This window comes from Euphorbia lathyris, chromosome 4 (assembly GCF_963576675.1).
Source record: "Euphorbia lathyris chromosome 4, ddEupLath1.1, whole genome shotgun sequence".
Classification (NCBI taxonomy): Eukaryota; Viridiplantae; Streptophyta; class Magnoliopsida; order Malpighiales; family Euphorbiaceae; genus Euphorbia; species Euphorbia lathyris.
Genome location: NC_088913.1, coordinates 95106430 through 95122103, shown reverse-complemented (window position 1 = coordinate 95122103; position 15674 = coordinate 95106430). Strand labels below are relative to the sequence as shown.

Sequence of the window (15674 nt, the reverse complement as noted above, 5' to 3'; positions counted from 1 at the left end):
ATTTGAAAAAATAAAACTGAGGAAACTAATTATTTATTATGTTTAAAAAATAATAAGATGTAACGTCAAAAACATGATTAAGCACCTAAACTTTTCAGGTTTTAAGTTTTAAGCTCCTAAACATTTCAAATTGTTAGGATTACTCCATTGATCTTTAATTTACACGTATTGAGCTCTTCATTGACGGCTTAACTAATGGAACGATTAGTAAGTCTCAATGTATATGAAAATTAAAATTCACAGATTTAATCTAAAAAAAATAAATGAAAATTTAAGGGCTTAATTATATTTAAAGAAGTCGATTTTCACATTTATAAACCAGTAATGATATGCTGTTCAGCTATATTTTCTTTTCTTCATAAAGTTGTTGAGCAATTCCCTAATGTTATACTTGAAAGATTTAAATCACATAATGAGATAAAGGAAATACATTTTAGGATAAAAAATTATAACATCAGCTAACATATTAGTAGGTCTATCATGTTAATTATATGGTTCCTAAATTTTATCATAATTAACTCTTTAATCCCTCTATTTATTTTTGTACATGCAAATACAAAATTACCCATGATTATATAAATAAAAACATATCTTTTAATTTTCAAATTTAATCAAAATAGTTTTAATAAAATTTGTAAAATATTTTTTTCTCCTATTTTGATAATTTTTAATATATTCACTCGATTTTTAATAAGAATTTCTACTTACTAAAGTAAAATTCTATTGTTATATAAAAAAATAAATCAATTACTTCCAATTACTTAATATTTAAGAAATTATGATTATATGAGAAAAAATATAAAATACTTAAAAAATTTGTTTTATTTTCTAAAAAAGACAATATATGTTTTATTATTAAAACAGTGTAAAGGATAAAATAGATATTTTAAATCTATTTAATCAAATTTGACAATAACTTAAGCATAAATGGACTATATAATTATTTCCAAAAACATAGAGAGTAACTAATTTTTTTTTAAGAAAAAACATAAGGACTTTATAATTATTTACCCTACATGTTAACATTCTCAATACTAGAAACGGGCACCGAGAAACGTTATTTCTATAAAAATTCCTAGGAAACTGTAATAGAACGGGACACAAAACGTGTAAACACTAACGGAGAAGAGTTTACGTGCAACATAACAATATACTACGAGAAGAATCCATGCGGTGAGAATGAGATTTGAACTCTCATGCTCATACACTAAAATATGCATCTTAAACCAACTCAACGACCTTAAAATATTGACATAACACTACAAAGTATAATATAAACCAATATTAGGGAAGCTACAAGGCCGGAAGAACCGCTACTCAGGGGTGGAGCCGGCCTCTCGGCCTCCCGGCTGGCTCCGCCCCTGCCAGTTAACATTATTTCTGAAAGCATTGCTAGGAAACAGTAATAGAAACGGACACGAAATCTCGACCTCCAAAATATGCGTCTTAAACCAACTCAACGACCTTAAAATATTGACATAACACTACAAAGTATAATATAAACCAATATTAGGGAAGCTACAAGGCCGGAATAATCGCTACTCTGGGGTGGAGCCGGCCTCCCGGCCTCTGGGCTGGCTCCGCCCCTGCCAGTTAACGTTATTTCTGAAAGCATTGCTAGGAAACAGTAATAGAAACGGACAAGAAACTTGGAAACGCTAATAAATAAGAGCTTCCGTGTAAAGAGATACAGGTTGCACACATTTGCATATGTATTATCAGAAATTCATATGTGCCACTTTTGCCCCTAAGTCCTAAACCTCATCAATGGAACTTTGCCTCATTTGGTTTGCTTCCCCTAAATGCTGAAAGCGAAAAGAATGACCTTGATGCTGCTACGAACAAATAGGATATATGAGTATTAAATTCACAACTCGAGCAGTGTCGATAAATTACACCCATGACCACTGAACTTTACTCATTTTTACAGTACGACCATTAAACTTCAAAATGTAAAATTAAAATCACAACTTTACACTTTCTAACATTATAGCTACTAAACTTTTAATTAACGCCTCAAAATATAAAATTCTTAGAGTTAATGATACTCTAAGTAACTTTAATTCTTCATTTTTTTCGTTTTGAGTTCATTTTGGTGTTGTTTGGTTAGGAGAGAGAAAGTGAATGTTTAGAGATAGAAAGCTCCGGAAATAGTGATATTGGAAAATAGAAAACTTGGTTCTAACAACTTTAATTCTTGGACTTTTCCATTTTGAAGTTGTCAAAGGTGATTTTGAGGCATTAAATTGGAGTTTAGTGCGAATAATGTTAGAAAGTATGAAGTTAGTAACCTCAAAATATAAAGTCAGCAACTTTAATTCTTCAACTTTTTCGTTTTGAATTCATTCAAGTGTTTGTTTGGTTAGAACGGAGAAAGTGAATGTTTAGAGATAGAAAGCTCCGGAAATAGTGATATTGGAAAATAGAAAACGTGGTTCTAAACAACTTTATAATTCTTGGATTTTTCCATTTTTCCATTGAGGTCGTTATTTTGAGGCGTTAATTGAAGTTTAGTGGGTATGGTGTTAGAAAGTGTAAAGTTGATTGATTTTTATGTTCCGTTTTGAAGTTTAACAGTAATACTGTGAAAATGAGTAAAGTTTGAGGCCATGGGTGTAATTTTTCCCGCGAACAAATAAAAAATAAAGAACGTAAAATTACTAGAACCAATGCAAAAATAATCAAGAAAAAAGATACCTTTTGTTGTAGATGCAGCAGTTGAAATTTTGGTCTTGTTTGATTGAGCTGCATCCGGAAAATCCATCAGTTATTCAGTATGATCAAGGAAGCAACTGATGAGTGATATTTGCAACCAATTTCAATTGCTGCATTAGTACCTATGTTGCACGGGCACTTCTCTTTAGTAGCGTTTCTGCGTATTGTGTTCGTGTCCGTGTTTGTATTCGTATCCGTGCAACATAGGTTAGTACATATGAACATTACAATAAAAAGAAAGAAGCAGCATGCAAGTGACAATACTCAATTTTTAGGCTTCATACAGCTGTTACCCCTTGTTCCAAAACTTCAACTGCCAGCTGAACTTTCAAAAGTTCCAAATGATATTATCATTCTTATCCAAGTGCATATTTCTCAATAGAATTTGTTGGATGCAGAAAGTGGGAGACACGCTCCGCCACGTGTCAAAGTGCTCGCCACGTGTTAAAAAGAAAATGCCAAATATATAAATAATTAAGAACTTTTGAAAGTTCATGAGGTTACTGAATGCAATTGGACAAAGAATAAGGAGTTATTTGAATGCAATTAGACAAGAATATGAGGTTTTTGAATGCAATTAGATAAGAACAGGGGTGATTTGGAACTTTTAAAAAGTCCACGGGCAATTGAAGTTTTGGACCAAGTACACGTGACAACAGATGTACTAGGCCCAATTTTTATATTTATATATATTAGCCCCACACACATAAAGAACGAGGAAATGAGAAATGCCAAGAAGTAAAAGTACCAGATAGAAGTTGATGAGGATCTATATTTTTCTCATGGCTGACAAGGAAAGAACCAGTTTGCTGTCCGTAGTTCTTCGAGTGATGTGTCACCTTCCTCGATATATTGTCAGTGTTTCTCTTACTGACGACTTTTGATTCCTCAGAATCATCCTCTTCTTCAGAAAAGAGTAAATTTGCATCCCCTTTACTCTTCCGTGCAAATTTCAGAAGCCTCTTCAACCCTTTGGGAGAATGTTTTTGATACGCCTTGGCCGGAGGATTTTCAGCATTTCCCCACTCAACTGCATCAGCTTCACTGCTTTCTTCTTGCAGCATCTGTGACAAAGAATGACGAATATGTGGACTCGACAATCCAACCGGAGTGATATGGATTGGAGAAGCAAGTTCAGATGAGCCACCATAATTAGAATTTTGTATGTTTTGGTTATCGTCTATTTCCTCCCACGCAGCAGGGGAGATCACCGATTCTTCTTGGGAGTGAATCTTCGTTGAGGACTCCGTTGAGGACTCCATTGTATCTTTTAAGTTGTCATTCCCATCAGTGACACAGTCATTACTGTTCTCACAACTATTATTCATTACTGTTTCCGTAGCAGCATTTGCATGCTCTACAGATGTAACATCTTGGTCGTCATGATGAATCTCTGGGATAGAAGTATTGACAACAACCTCATGATCCCGAGTTTCTACCATATTCCCACTGTTTGTTGAAGTTTCCTCCAACTGAGAAGAAGATTTAGACTTAACGGAAGCAATTCCAGATCCTTTGCGGAGAAAGGGTCTTGATTCCAGGGGTACCACACTGCCTTTCTTGGTCATCTTGTTATAGAAACTAGGCTTTGACGTAACCGTACCAGAACAATCTCGAGGGGAAGCTGCAGCTTTTGTTTCAGCTCTTTTTTCAGGTTTTCTTACTGTACGCTGTTTCTTCTCTTCCGTAACCTTTGGCCTCCTATTATTACTCTCCCTCTCCCCGACATTTCTTTGACGTGGCTGGGTTCTTTCAACTTTAGCAGTTGATCGAGGAAGTGATGGCGTTGACAGAGGTTTCCGATGTGTTGGTGTAGTGCCAGCAGATGAAAGCCCTGCAGGAATGTTTGATGGTGATGACGATGACACTCTAGTTGAGGGCATTGATGGCCATGATTTCCGAGTAGTGGGCAAAGTTGATGCTCTGGATGAAGGCTTCCTTTCAGCAGAAGCCTTTGAGCTCTCACTCTTGGGATTTGCAGGTTGGGGTGAATTATTGAGTGATTTTTGTGGTTTCGGTGAAGGATTGTTTTTACCTACGACCTTCACACTCCTGGAAGCCATTGCTGCTTTTTGTTCATCAAGAGTCTGCTGCATTGCACGGAATCGTGCATCTTTTTCCGCTTTCTTTCTAGCATTCTCTGCTCGAAGTTTCTCATCTCGCTTCTCCTTGTAATGGTCATAAAAGCCACCTCTGTGCTCAGATGAGACATTCTGGTTTCTGCTAGTTTGAGGTTTCCTGGCTTTCGTACGCTGGTTATCCATCAGTTTTGTCCGCATCTGATTCAGTTCTGCTTCCTTTTGTTGACTCCATTCAGCTGATAATGTTGATATCCTGTTAGTATTTTGTTCTTTTGTTGCATTAGCGACTTTTTCTGTATCTACTGGATCAGGTTTTCTTATTTCCGATCCTTTCAAACTTACATCAGTTTTAATAGTCATTTCACCAGCAGATGTAAAATTTGACTCCAATGTTCCTTCCCCTGAACAATTTGAATACCCTTGAGTCGCAACAGTTTCACGAGACAGTGGAACAGGGTCTTCGGAAACAACTTCCGGTTGGCAGGTAGCAGAACATTCTGTTGTACCAGCACTCCACCTTCTCAACACGGATTTATTTGTACAGAGAGAAGGATTAGAGCTCCTTTTTTGAGTTGCACTTTGATCCTTCTGTTTTCTTTCAAAAAGACTGATTGCATCTTGAACACTGATTCTCCGCACATCATTCTGAGGTTTCTTACTGATTCGTTCAGATCCTTCATTTTCGCTACAGTTTGAATCAGCATCTCCATAAGTCAGAGTCCTCTCTCTACCAGGATAATGACCAAGGCTCTTAATTGTCAGTGCAGGCGCCCGACGCGATCCACTTCGCCCTATTTGAATCCTTCGCATTGGTGAAGCTGACCTCCTTGGTTGTGCAGACCTTGATAGAGCTCGACTTCTTTCTGCGGATATTTGATTTTCATCACTTGAGTAAGAAGACTTCTCACTTTCTGTTGAGCTCTGCCGTTCAACCTGTGCAACTACTGCAGGAGAAACACCATATTTTACTGGGGTTCGTAAATTTGTTGATCTTGATATTTGAGTATCTTCATTTGTCTTTTCTGTTTTGTCACTTCTAGACATGATCATGATCGCCTGCGTGTCAAGTACAGATGTCTCGCTCTTATGGCTGAGTTGTAGTAATTTGCATAAAGAATTCCTACAAGACATAACTACCAAGGTGAAATCTTGGCAACTATTAAGCAGGATATGTAAGCTCCAAAAAGATAATGAAAAGTAGGGCCGTAAATGAGCCGAGCCCCTCATTCGGCTCAATTTATAAACAAGCTGAGCTTGAGCACAACGAAACTCGGCTCACGATCATGCTCGGTTATAGGTTCATGAACAAAATCCATGAACACGCTTGTGAGCAAGCTTGGTTCAATTTTTTTTAATAGTATTTCTATAAAAGGAGAAATGTAAAACCCCGTAGTTTTGTAGGTTTCAAAACTATAGAGTTTTGTGTTAAAAAATTCAAATGAACTTAATTAATGAGGTGTTTGTGAGCAAAGTTCATGAACAGAATTAACGAGCTAATCGCGAGCAAAGCTCGTGAATAAATAAACGAGCTGCTCGCGAGCAGCTCACAAACAGAATATTGAGCTCGAACTCGAGCTCGTCATTTTTCTGATAAGCAAAGCATGAGCAGACCATAGCTCCGCTTGATTACAGCCCAATATAGAGCAGTTGTAATGGAAAATTCTTGAAAACAGCAGGGAACTTTTATCAAAAGCACATAAATATTGGTTGAATACTTACATTAAATCTGCTACTCCAAAATGATCACAAAAATCTATCAAATTCCTAACATCTTTAGAAGAGCAAGTGAGACCAGCAGCCTGGTTTAGAGCTGCAGCTAACTCCTTTCTTAATGCTGTGAGCCTCAAATCAATAGCTTTCAACAATTCATCCCTAGCAGTATAATTTTATATGGCTTAGTCGGTATGCAATCAAGATAAAACCCACAGAGTACAAGTAGCTATATTGAAAACTTACTTTGAGGTATCAGATGACGCAATTTTTGCTTCAGCCTATACAGGTGTGCAAGAAAACAATAGTTATCTTGATTTGCAGTCGCAGAATATAAAACATAAGGACGACGCTTTAAATTATCAACAGTAGAACTTCACAAACAAAAACAAATTGCCTAGCGTGTGAACGTAATTACTTTGGATGTTGGCACTGTCCCAATAGAGCTGCATCTATCTGTTAACAGTAGAAAACATAAAACCATAGTTAGTTATGGAAGATTGACATCCAATTTCACGACCGACAGTTTCCACATAAAACTAAACGATATCGTTTTATGAGGGGCAAAAGAGCAGAGAAAAAAATTATTTTATGTAGTTGTAGGCATAGTATTGAGGGCGAGCCTTGGCGCAACGGTAAAACGTTGTTGCCGTGTGACCTGAGGTCACGGGTTCGAGTCTTAGGAGCGGCCTCTTGCCAATTAAATTGGCAAGGGAAGGCTTGCCCCCAATACACCCTTGTGGTGGGACCCCTCCCCGGACCCTCGCTCAGCGGGGACGCGTAATGCGACCGGGCCGCCCTTTTTTTTAGTTGTAGGCATAGTATCACTTTCCTCCAGTTACTACTCAATGATGATGGGTAAATTGCACCCATTGTCACTGAAGTTTGAGGTCAGTTTCAAAAAAGTTGCCGAACTTCATTTTGTTTACTTTATTTTTTCAATAAAGTCATCCTAACCAGTTCAGGCACAAAAAGTCACTAGAATAGTAACTTGACAACCACATTTGAAAGAACTATTTTATGTATAACATGACAGCCATATGGCAATTACATACAGGCCACGTGACAGCTACAAAACTAAAAAATATATATACTTTTGGTTACCACATGACAGTTTCAAGCAGCTGAAATTAAGTAAATCATTTCCAACATGGCTCACTATTCAGATGGTTTTTTCTGTCTAAAATGGCAATAATGACTTTATTGTAATAAAAAGGAAGTTCAATAACTTTATTAAAACAAAATGATGTTCCGTAACCTTTTTGAAACTAACTTCAACTCCAGTAACCATTGGTGCAATTAACCCCAGTGATGTTTGTTTATCTTCATGCATAATAATCATTTAATGATGACATGCATTTAAATTTTGATGACCAAAGAATTTTTTTTAATTCTCTCTCAATACTTGAAAATCACTAACCTTACCAGGCATGCTCTTGAAGTCCTTATTTCTCTCATATCTTTCAAAGATAAACGAGGTTCATTATCCCTACATTCACTAATCTCATGCCCTTTCACGCTCATTTTGAAGTCCTTATTTCTCTAATAAATTTTAAAAATAAATGAAGTTGCTCATACATTACTCTTGTGAACCTGTGAAATAAATTCCCTCTCTCCTTATTATTGTCTTTATTTCTAAAGAAGCATTAATTTCCTCACAACTAAATGTTTTGTTAAAACAAAAGTTGAAAACAAATACAATATGACCATTTTCCACGGAATTCCCTCACTAAACTATAATGAAATGCTCTCTTTTTTTATGGTAAAAGAAGAAACGAACTGCCCCCTTTCGTATTTGGTAAACTATTAATAAGAACTGAAATATGGAAAATAAAAATAACATATGCTTAACCATCAAGTTACCTGTTTCCCCATTTTCAAAACCATCCTCATGCTCCTGCAGAAGAAAATTCAGGTTAGCTTCAAACGACAGGGAACTAAAAATTGACTAAGAAGGGGCTCAAATATGACCTCCGTATATAAAGGTAAATGAAATTTTCTGGCCTCCTCCAACTGAGAAATTTCCGCTTCGATAAGCTTATTGGAATCCACTAAATCCGGGGAAGCAATTATTTTAAAAAATCTAAGAAAAAAATACACACACTTATTATGAGTTCGTAGCCACATTTGTCCATAGCTTTACAAACCAAAAAGCACATTCAAAGTACTATTTTCTCATGAACCTGTTTAAAGTTGACTTTGTGAACCATGTTTTATCATGGAGTTCAGCTACTTGGAGTTTGAAGTTAGCATCGGAACCTTCCCTGTACAAGTTGTTTACTCCTGGTAAATGTGGCAATAGTTGTTCAAGCAATCCGCAAGCTAGTTTCTCCACTTCATCATCAGCACAAACAAATACCTCATATCTGATATATCAACAAACAAGTATGAGAAGTTCAGTTGTAAAACCAAAGATAATTTGAAATTTAATAAGAACACATATACAAAAATGGGAAATTGGCCAAGCTGCATTTGCATAACATATCCAAGTGACAAAACGAACTAGATTCATAGTTGTACTACGTAGCCGTCTTACTTTATTTTCATTAGAGACAATACCTACTCAAAATGAGGCATCATTGGATGTAAAGCACCATTTTTACATTCCAAATTCATGCAAGTGCAAATGTTATGAAAAGGAATCACGTTAACGTTATTTTCCTATTATTTAGGCATATTTACTTTATCATGATTATTTAGGCAGTTTACTTTATCATAACTATTTAGGCAATATATTTTATTTAGACAGTTACATTAGTATTTTATTTTAGGAAAACATATCCTAGTCATTTCCCTTAATAGTAGTTTTTCTAAGTAAGAACTCTTTCCAATTGTAAAGTCTTTGTCTCCTATAAGAGGCAGCAACTTTTCATTAAGAAATGAATGGTTAATCTTGAGAAAAATTCAGAATTAGGGAGTTAGGGTGATCTCTTACAAATCACCAAACTGAGCTTCAAGGATAGGCGGTTCAAAGAACAAGAAAAGCAAGGGAAATCAAGGATTTACTTGTGAAAAGACATGTGACCTATTCGTGGGCACATAACAGCATCTAAGAATATAAGACTTTTATGATGACAGTATCAGCACAATCATGAATTCATTAATGTATAATCATATTGAATTCCTTTAAATGTGAAACTCAAGCAAGGCATCTTGGCCTTCTAAACAGTTATGGGCAATCACTCGATAAAGATGCATCACAGCATATCTTTTTTAAATAGTTTAAACTACATAATGTATCAGCACATGGATTGTCAAGGTTCCAGGATACCAACTCATATTTTTAAGTGATTGGAAATTGAACAAAAACTTGGTGAAATACGTCATATAATATTTCAAGAGAAGATTCTTATACCTGTTTTCGGCTGGAAAAATCTGAATAGTTGAATAGTCTAAAGGTGCATCAAATTCTATCCCAGAGTCCATCAGCAAAGCCTGTAAGAAAACAAATTTCATCTTCACATTTACAATAGCCAACTTGAGATCATCATAGATTTTAAGAGGTCCATTTATAGAAATTCAACTTGGTGTTCAAGTACTCCATATCCATTGAACTAAAATTCTAGAGAACCCACTCCACAATGCATCAACATCAATTGAAAAGAAAATTTGAGCATACATAATTTCCAAAAAAGAAAATAAGAACCCGAAGGAACAGAAAGGAGGAAGTAAACTATACTAATTCCAAATCCATGATGGCAAAAAGAACTGATGAATAGTAAAGTATGAGATATGAAATCAACCAATTCGACAAAACTCGGATCATCCCACAGGAAACAGATTTAGGATATACATTTGCATTGATGCAACTGAACTACAACTAAAACAATGTCAGCTAATTCTTATGAACCTGATTCAAATACAAAATTTCAATTACATGCAACACCTAGAGTTTTTGATAAATCAAGAAAAACCAAAATAATGATGCTGAAAACTCCAAAATAAACCTCAAACAGTTAAATTAAGCAGAGCTCATACAGATTCAGCATTTAGAAGAAGAAAGCCCAATAATACAGCAAAAGTAAACCTGCAAATAAGTTGATTCGGACTAGAATAAATGTGAATATCAAAATTGATTTAAAGGAAAAGCTAGTTTCAAAATCAGATCTAGTAGATGAAAAGTACAATCTTCGCGCAATAATATAGCTAAAGTAAACCTTTCCTTTTATTAAAAAAAATAAAAAAAAATTAGCAGCAGTAGAATCGCACACCGACAATCAGTGAAAAGGAGAGAGAGAGAGAGAGAAGCAGCGAAAGCGAAAAGAGGAAGAAAATCATTTAGCAGTAAGCATTGTAGCTGCTGATTTCAACATTATTGAGCAAATGCTTTGAAATTACTGAAATGAAATTCACGAAATCCAGAAGATCTAATGATATAGAGAGAGAGAGAGAGAAGCAACGAAAGCGAGACGAGGATGAAAATCAGTTAGCAGTAAGCATTGTAGCTACTGATTTCAACATTATTGAGCAAATGCTTTGAAATTACTGAAATGAAATTAACGAAATCCAGAAGATCTAATGAGCTAAGTGAAAAAGGAGAAAAAACAATGTAGAAATCTCACCTGGTAGAAGAAGATGAACGAACAATGGTGTCTCGGAATCTCTCAGTCTGAACTCAAACCCAAGAGAGAGAGAGAGATCTCCCCAAATGCCATGTTACTAGCTTTACTAGTGATGTGGCTGTCTTTAATGTTTTTGTTTTTTTGTTTTTCTATTTTCTTTGATTTCAAATCAACATTACACATTGGTACTTCCAAAAAAAAAAAAAAAAAAAACATTTCACATTGGTTTTCAAATTGACTAAATTAATTAGGAAAAGGGTAAACTTTAAATAAAACCCATATGTTTTCACTAAAGGATTTAAGTTTACTTTTTGTCAAAATTAGTATTGAGGTTTCGCACTTGGATTAATGTTATTAAAACCATCTTTAAGGACCTGAAAATAAAAAATTTCAAGAATTAAAGTTGTTCAATGTCATATTTTCTATGGAACTATATTTTCGATTTTCGAAAATTATCCTTTTTGAAACTTTCTCTCTTTACCGAACATCATCTAAATAATCTCAAAATAAAAAAGTTGAAGAATTAAAGTTGCTTATAATATTATTAATTCTTAAAATATGTCATTTTTGAAGTCGTTAAGGGTGATTTTAATAGTATCAATCGAAAAAGTTCTTATTTTGCTAAAATAGAAAACCTCAATCCTCGTTTTGACAAAAAGTAAACTACGGTCCTTTATCTGAAAATTAGTGAAACCACAATGGTTTTATTTAAAATTTACCCTTAGGAAAATTCTTAAAAAAAATTAATTAGGGAAAAGTATAAAAATAGATAGGGTGATTTGACCAATTTGCACCCATAATCCATAATTTAAAAGTTTATAAATACCTACAGTCAAAGATGTGTGAGTCAATTTTTTTTATCTAAACAATACTTTGATTTAGTTAATTTGAAAGGTTGGACCTTATATTTGGATAATTTGCAAAGTAATGACTGAGTTTGTAAATGGTAAAAAAACACATATACTTGTTTGCAAACTTTTAAATTATATAAATTATCGTTGCAAATTGACTAAACCACAAGGTTTATTTTTGTAATTTTTCCAATTAATCATAGTTAAATGTATGGTTAATTCCAAACAAAATCACAGTCATATTGTTTTTTATGGGAATTGTTATTTAGGTCTCCTTTTTCTTTATACCACCCCCTACTTACCATTTTTGTCCTCCTCATATTTTTCCCCAAAAAACTTGAAAACCCACCTCTTTCTCTCGAGCAAATCAGGAATTTGAAAGAAAATGGATTTGAGAATTCCGAAAAGCGACGATTTTGAAGACGATGTAACAAATCTATCCAAAAACTACTGATTAAAAAAAAAGATTTTTTTGTTGTTGAAATTGCCCACCTGTCCATTGGAGAGGGCGGGTCCTGGACCTGCCTGCCCATTAGTGAGGTGGGTCCGTGACCCGCCCTCTCCAATGGATAGACGGGTTCTGGACCTGTCTGCCCATTGGAGAGGGCGGGTCTTGGACCCGTCTGCCCATTGGCATGAGGTTCTAGACCCAATTTCAAACCCTTTTTCACACCGTTTTTCAGCCGTTTAACGTACATTTGCTACAATATTCATGAATTTCATTTATTTTCAGGTGTCAGGTGGAGTTTGGATTGGTGATGGGATCGATTATAGTACATATTTCATGACGGACACACTTTTTCAGACAAGTATGGAAGCAATTAAGTGGGCTAAAAACATCGCCAATTACAAATTGTTTCGAGATTGTTATTTCTTCGCACAAACACGAAGAACAGAACCTTTTGAGATGTTCCTGTGGCGAACGGTACAGAGGAATTACGATTCCTTTTGAAGGGGCTTCAAGTAGGAAAACTAAACTAAATCATGCGGTTGTAAATTCCAGCTTAAAGTCATACAGTTGCGAGACTTTTCCAGTTAGGGGGTCATGGTTTTTGCTAGGGAAAAGGGTATGCATAACCATGCATTGAGTGTTTTCACTAATTTTCACATAAAGGACTTAAGTTTACTTTTTGTCAAAATTAGTATTGAGGTTTCGCACTTGGATTAATGTTATTAAAACCATCTTTAAGGACCTGAAAATGAAAATTTTCAAGAATTAAAGTTGTTCAATGTCATATTTTCTATGGAACTATATTTTCGATTTTCGAAAATTATCCTTTTTGGAACTCTCTCTCTAAACATTAACTTTCTCTCTTTACCGAACATCATCTAAATAATCTCAAAATAAAAAAGTTGAAGAATTAAAGTTGCTTATAATATTATTAATTCTTAAAATATGTCAATTTTCAAGTCGTTAAGGGTGATTTTAATAGTATCAATCGAAAAAGTTCTTATTTTGCTAAAATAGAAAACCTCAATCCTCGTTTTGACAAAAAGTAAACTACGGTCCTTTATCTGAAAATTAGTGAAACCACAAGGGTTTTATTTAAATTTACCCTTAGGAAAATTCTTAAGAAAAATTAATTAGGGAAAAATATAAAAATAAATAGGGTGATTTGACCAATTTGCACCCATAATCCATAATTTAAAAGTTTATAAATACCTACGGTGAAAGATGTGTGAGTCAATTTTTTTTTATCTAAACAATACTTTGATTTAGTTAATTTGAAAGGTTGAACCTTATATTTGGATACTTTGCAAAGCAATGACGAATTTGTAAATGGTAAAAAAAACATATGTACTTATTTGCAAACTTTTAAATTATATAAATTATCATTGTAGATTGACTAAACCACAAGGTTTACTTTTGCAAATTTTTCAATTAATCATAGTTAAATGTATGGTTAATTCCAAACAAAATCATAGTCATATTGTTTTTTTTATGGGAATTGTTATTTACGTCCATTTTTCTTTATACCGCCCCCTACTTACCATTTTTGCCCTCATATTTTTTTCCAAAAAACTTGAAATCCCACCTCTTTCTCTCGAGCAAATCAGGAATTTGAAAGAAGATGGATCTCAGAATTCCGAAAAGCGACGATTTTGAAGACGATGTAACAAATCTATCCAAAAACTACTGATTTAAAAAAAAAGATGTTTTTGTTGTTGAAATTTCTGTTGAAACACCTTTCCACATAATTTTGATTTGACAAAATGATTTAAGTTAATCCATGATTAAGACAATTAAATTTAAGTGCTTTGATTTAATTGTACTAACGGGTTTGTTCAATGTTAAGTATAAAAATATTTATAAGAACAGGAATCAAGTAAGACAGAACTTAGTCAGCATGATAACATAACACGGGCTGAGTAAAGAATAACTCAGTACGAAAGAAGGAAAGTCTTCTTCAGTATCGAAGCTTACAAATGAAGCTGATCAAAGAAGCTGAGTAGAAAGCAACTCAGCATGAAAGAAGAGAAGTCTTCTTCGGAACTATATCTTGCAGAACGAAGCTGACCTTGAAAGTTGAGTGAAAAAACAACTCAGTATCGGAAATAGCAACGATCAAAGACAACGGCTATCAAAGTCAAGCTGTGTGTTTTTTAGGACATCACCAATGATCCGTTTGCTAAAAGACAAGATCCGACAGAGATCTGCGCTAAATCAGAAAGCTTTGGAAATATGCATGGATACAGTTTCGAGACGCATGGGTCAACTGTCCGCTAGCTAAAAGACGAAATCTGTGCTAGAAGATAAACCCGCGAGAAGAAGACAAGCCTGATGCCTGCCGAATTCAAACGACAGGATTGGCCTGCAAAATCTGAAGCTGACCAGAACAATGACGCAAGCAAAGAGCCGTTTGAATTCAACTGATAGATCCGAATTCAAATGATTGTGTCTTCAGATTTCAACTATAAAAGGACAAGTACACTTCTTGGATCTTTAGCTGAAATACAAGAGAAAAAGAATATACATACAAAGCACATCAAAACAAGAATAAGATCTTACACCATATTTCCATTTCTGTGTAAAAGCTAGATTGATTTTGTAATCATCTAAAGTGTTCTTTGTCTGAAAAAGAACAAGTTTGTATCAATTGTAAAATTGAGAGAGTTGTGCTGAGTACTCGGTTTTAAGTACTCAACGGTAGAGAAATCTAGGTGTTCGGTTATAGCACTTAGTAGGAGTTGAGTAGACGAATAGAGGACGGTACTCTTGCATATTCAACTGCCTTGTAAACGGTTTGTGCTCTACCTTTAAAGAGCTCAGTATTGGATTGAAAAAGCCCGGAGGGATTCTGGGGACTGGACGTAGGCGGAGAGGCCGAACCAGGATAAGTCGTGCTGAGTAATTTCTAACTCTCTCTCAATATATATCTGTATGTGTTGCTTGCTATATTTACTCAGTATATAAATTGTTTAAGCTGACACTGAGTAAATCAGAGTGCTGAGTTGGAAGCTGACCACAAAAGTGTCATTTCCCAACTCGCAAGTAAAACAGTTCTAGTCAGTATCTGACTAAAGCCGTCTTACGCCTCACTCGGCCATGCTGACCAAAACTGAGTTGTGAAACTCAAAGAATTATATTAAGTCAGCATAATTAAAACGAAAAAGTTATATTAGTTCCTAACCCTCCCCCCCCCTTGGAACTAATTACACGGGACCAACAAGTGGTATCAGAGCCTAATAGCTCACTACTCAAAGATATAATTATCTTAAGCTGATCCCGATAAATGGCTGAGAACAGCACTCGT

The 15674-nt window shown here is 34.9% G+C and overlaps 1 protein-coding gene across 5 annotated transcripts; it reads right to left on the bottom strand.

Moving 5' to 3' along the window:
• Positions 1-1440: 1440 nt before the first annotated feature.
• Positions 1441-11211, bottom strand: LOC136225857 (flocculation protein FLO11-like). Of its 5 annotated transcripts, none has more exons than XM_066013996.1 (12): positions 11069-11211; positions 9862-9941; positions 8690-8872; positions 8478-8589; positions 8370-8403; positions 6925-6962; positions 6753-6787; positions 6516-6668; positions 3464-5916; positions 2838-2872; positions 2698-2745; positions 1441-1835 (listed from the first exon to the last, which is right to left on the bottom strand). In XM_066013996.1, the coding sequence occupies exons 2-10, from the start codon at positions 9930-9932 to the stop codon at positions 2838-2840; spliced, it is 3114 nt and encodes a 1037-aa protein (XP_065870068.1). In that variant the 5' UTR covers positions 9933-9941; positions 11069-11211; the 3' UTR covers positions 1441-1835; positions 2698-2745. The 5 variants fall into 5 exon arrangements, with proteins under 5 accessions (XP_065870068.1, XP_065870066.1, XP_065870063.1 ...); XM_066013994.1 differs by having other exon boundaries at positions 1441-1832; XM_066013991.1 differs by lacking the exon at positions 2838-2872.
• Positions 11212-15674: the final 4463 nt, after the last annotated feature.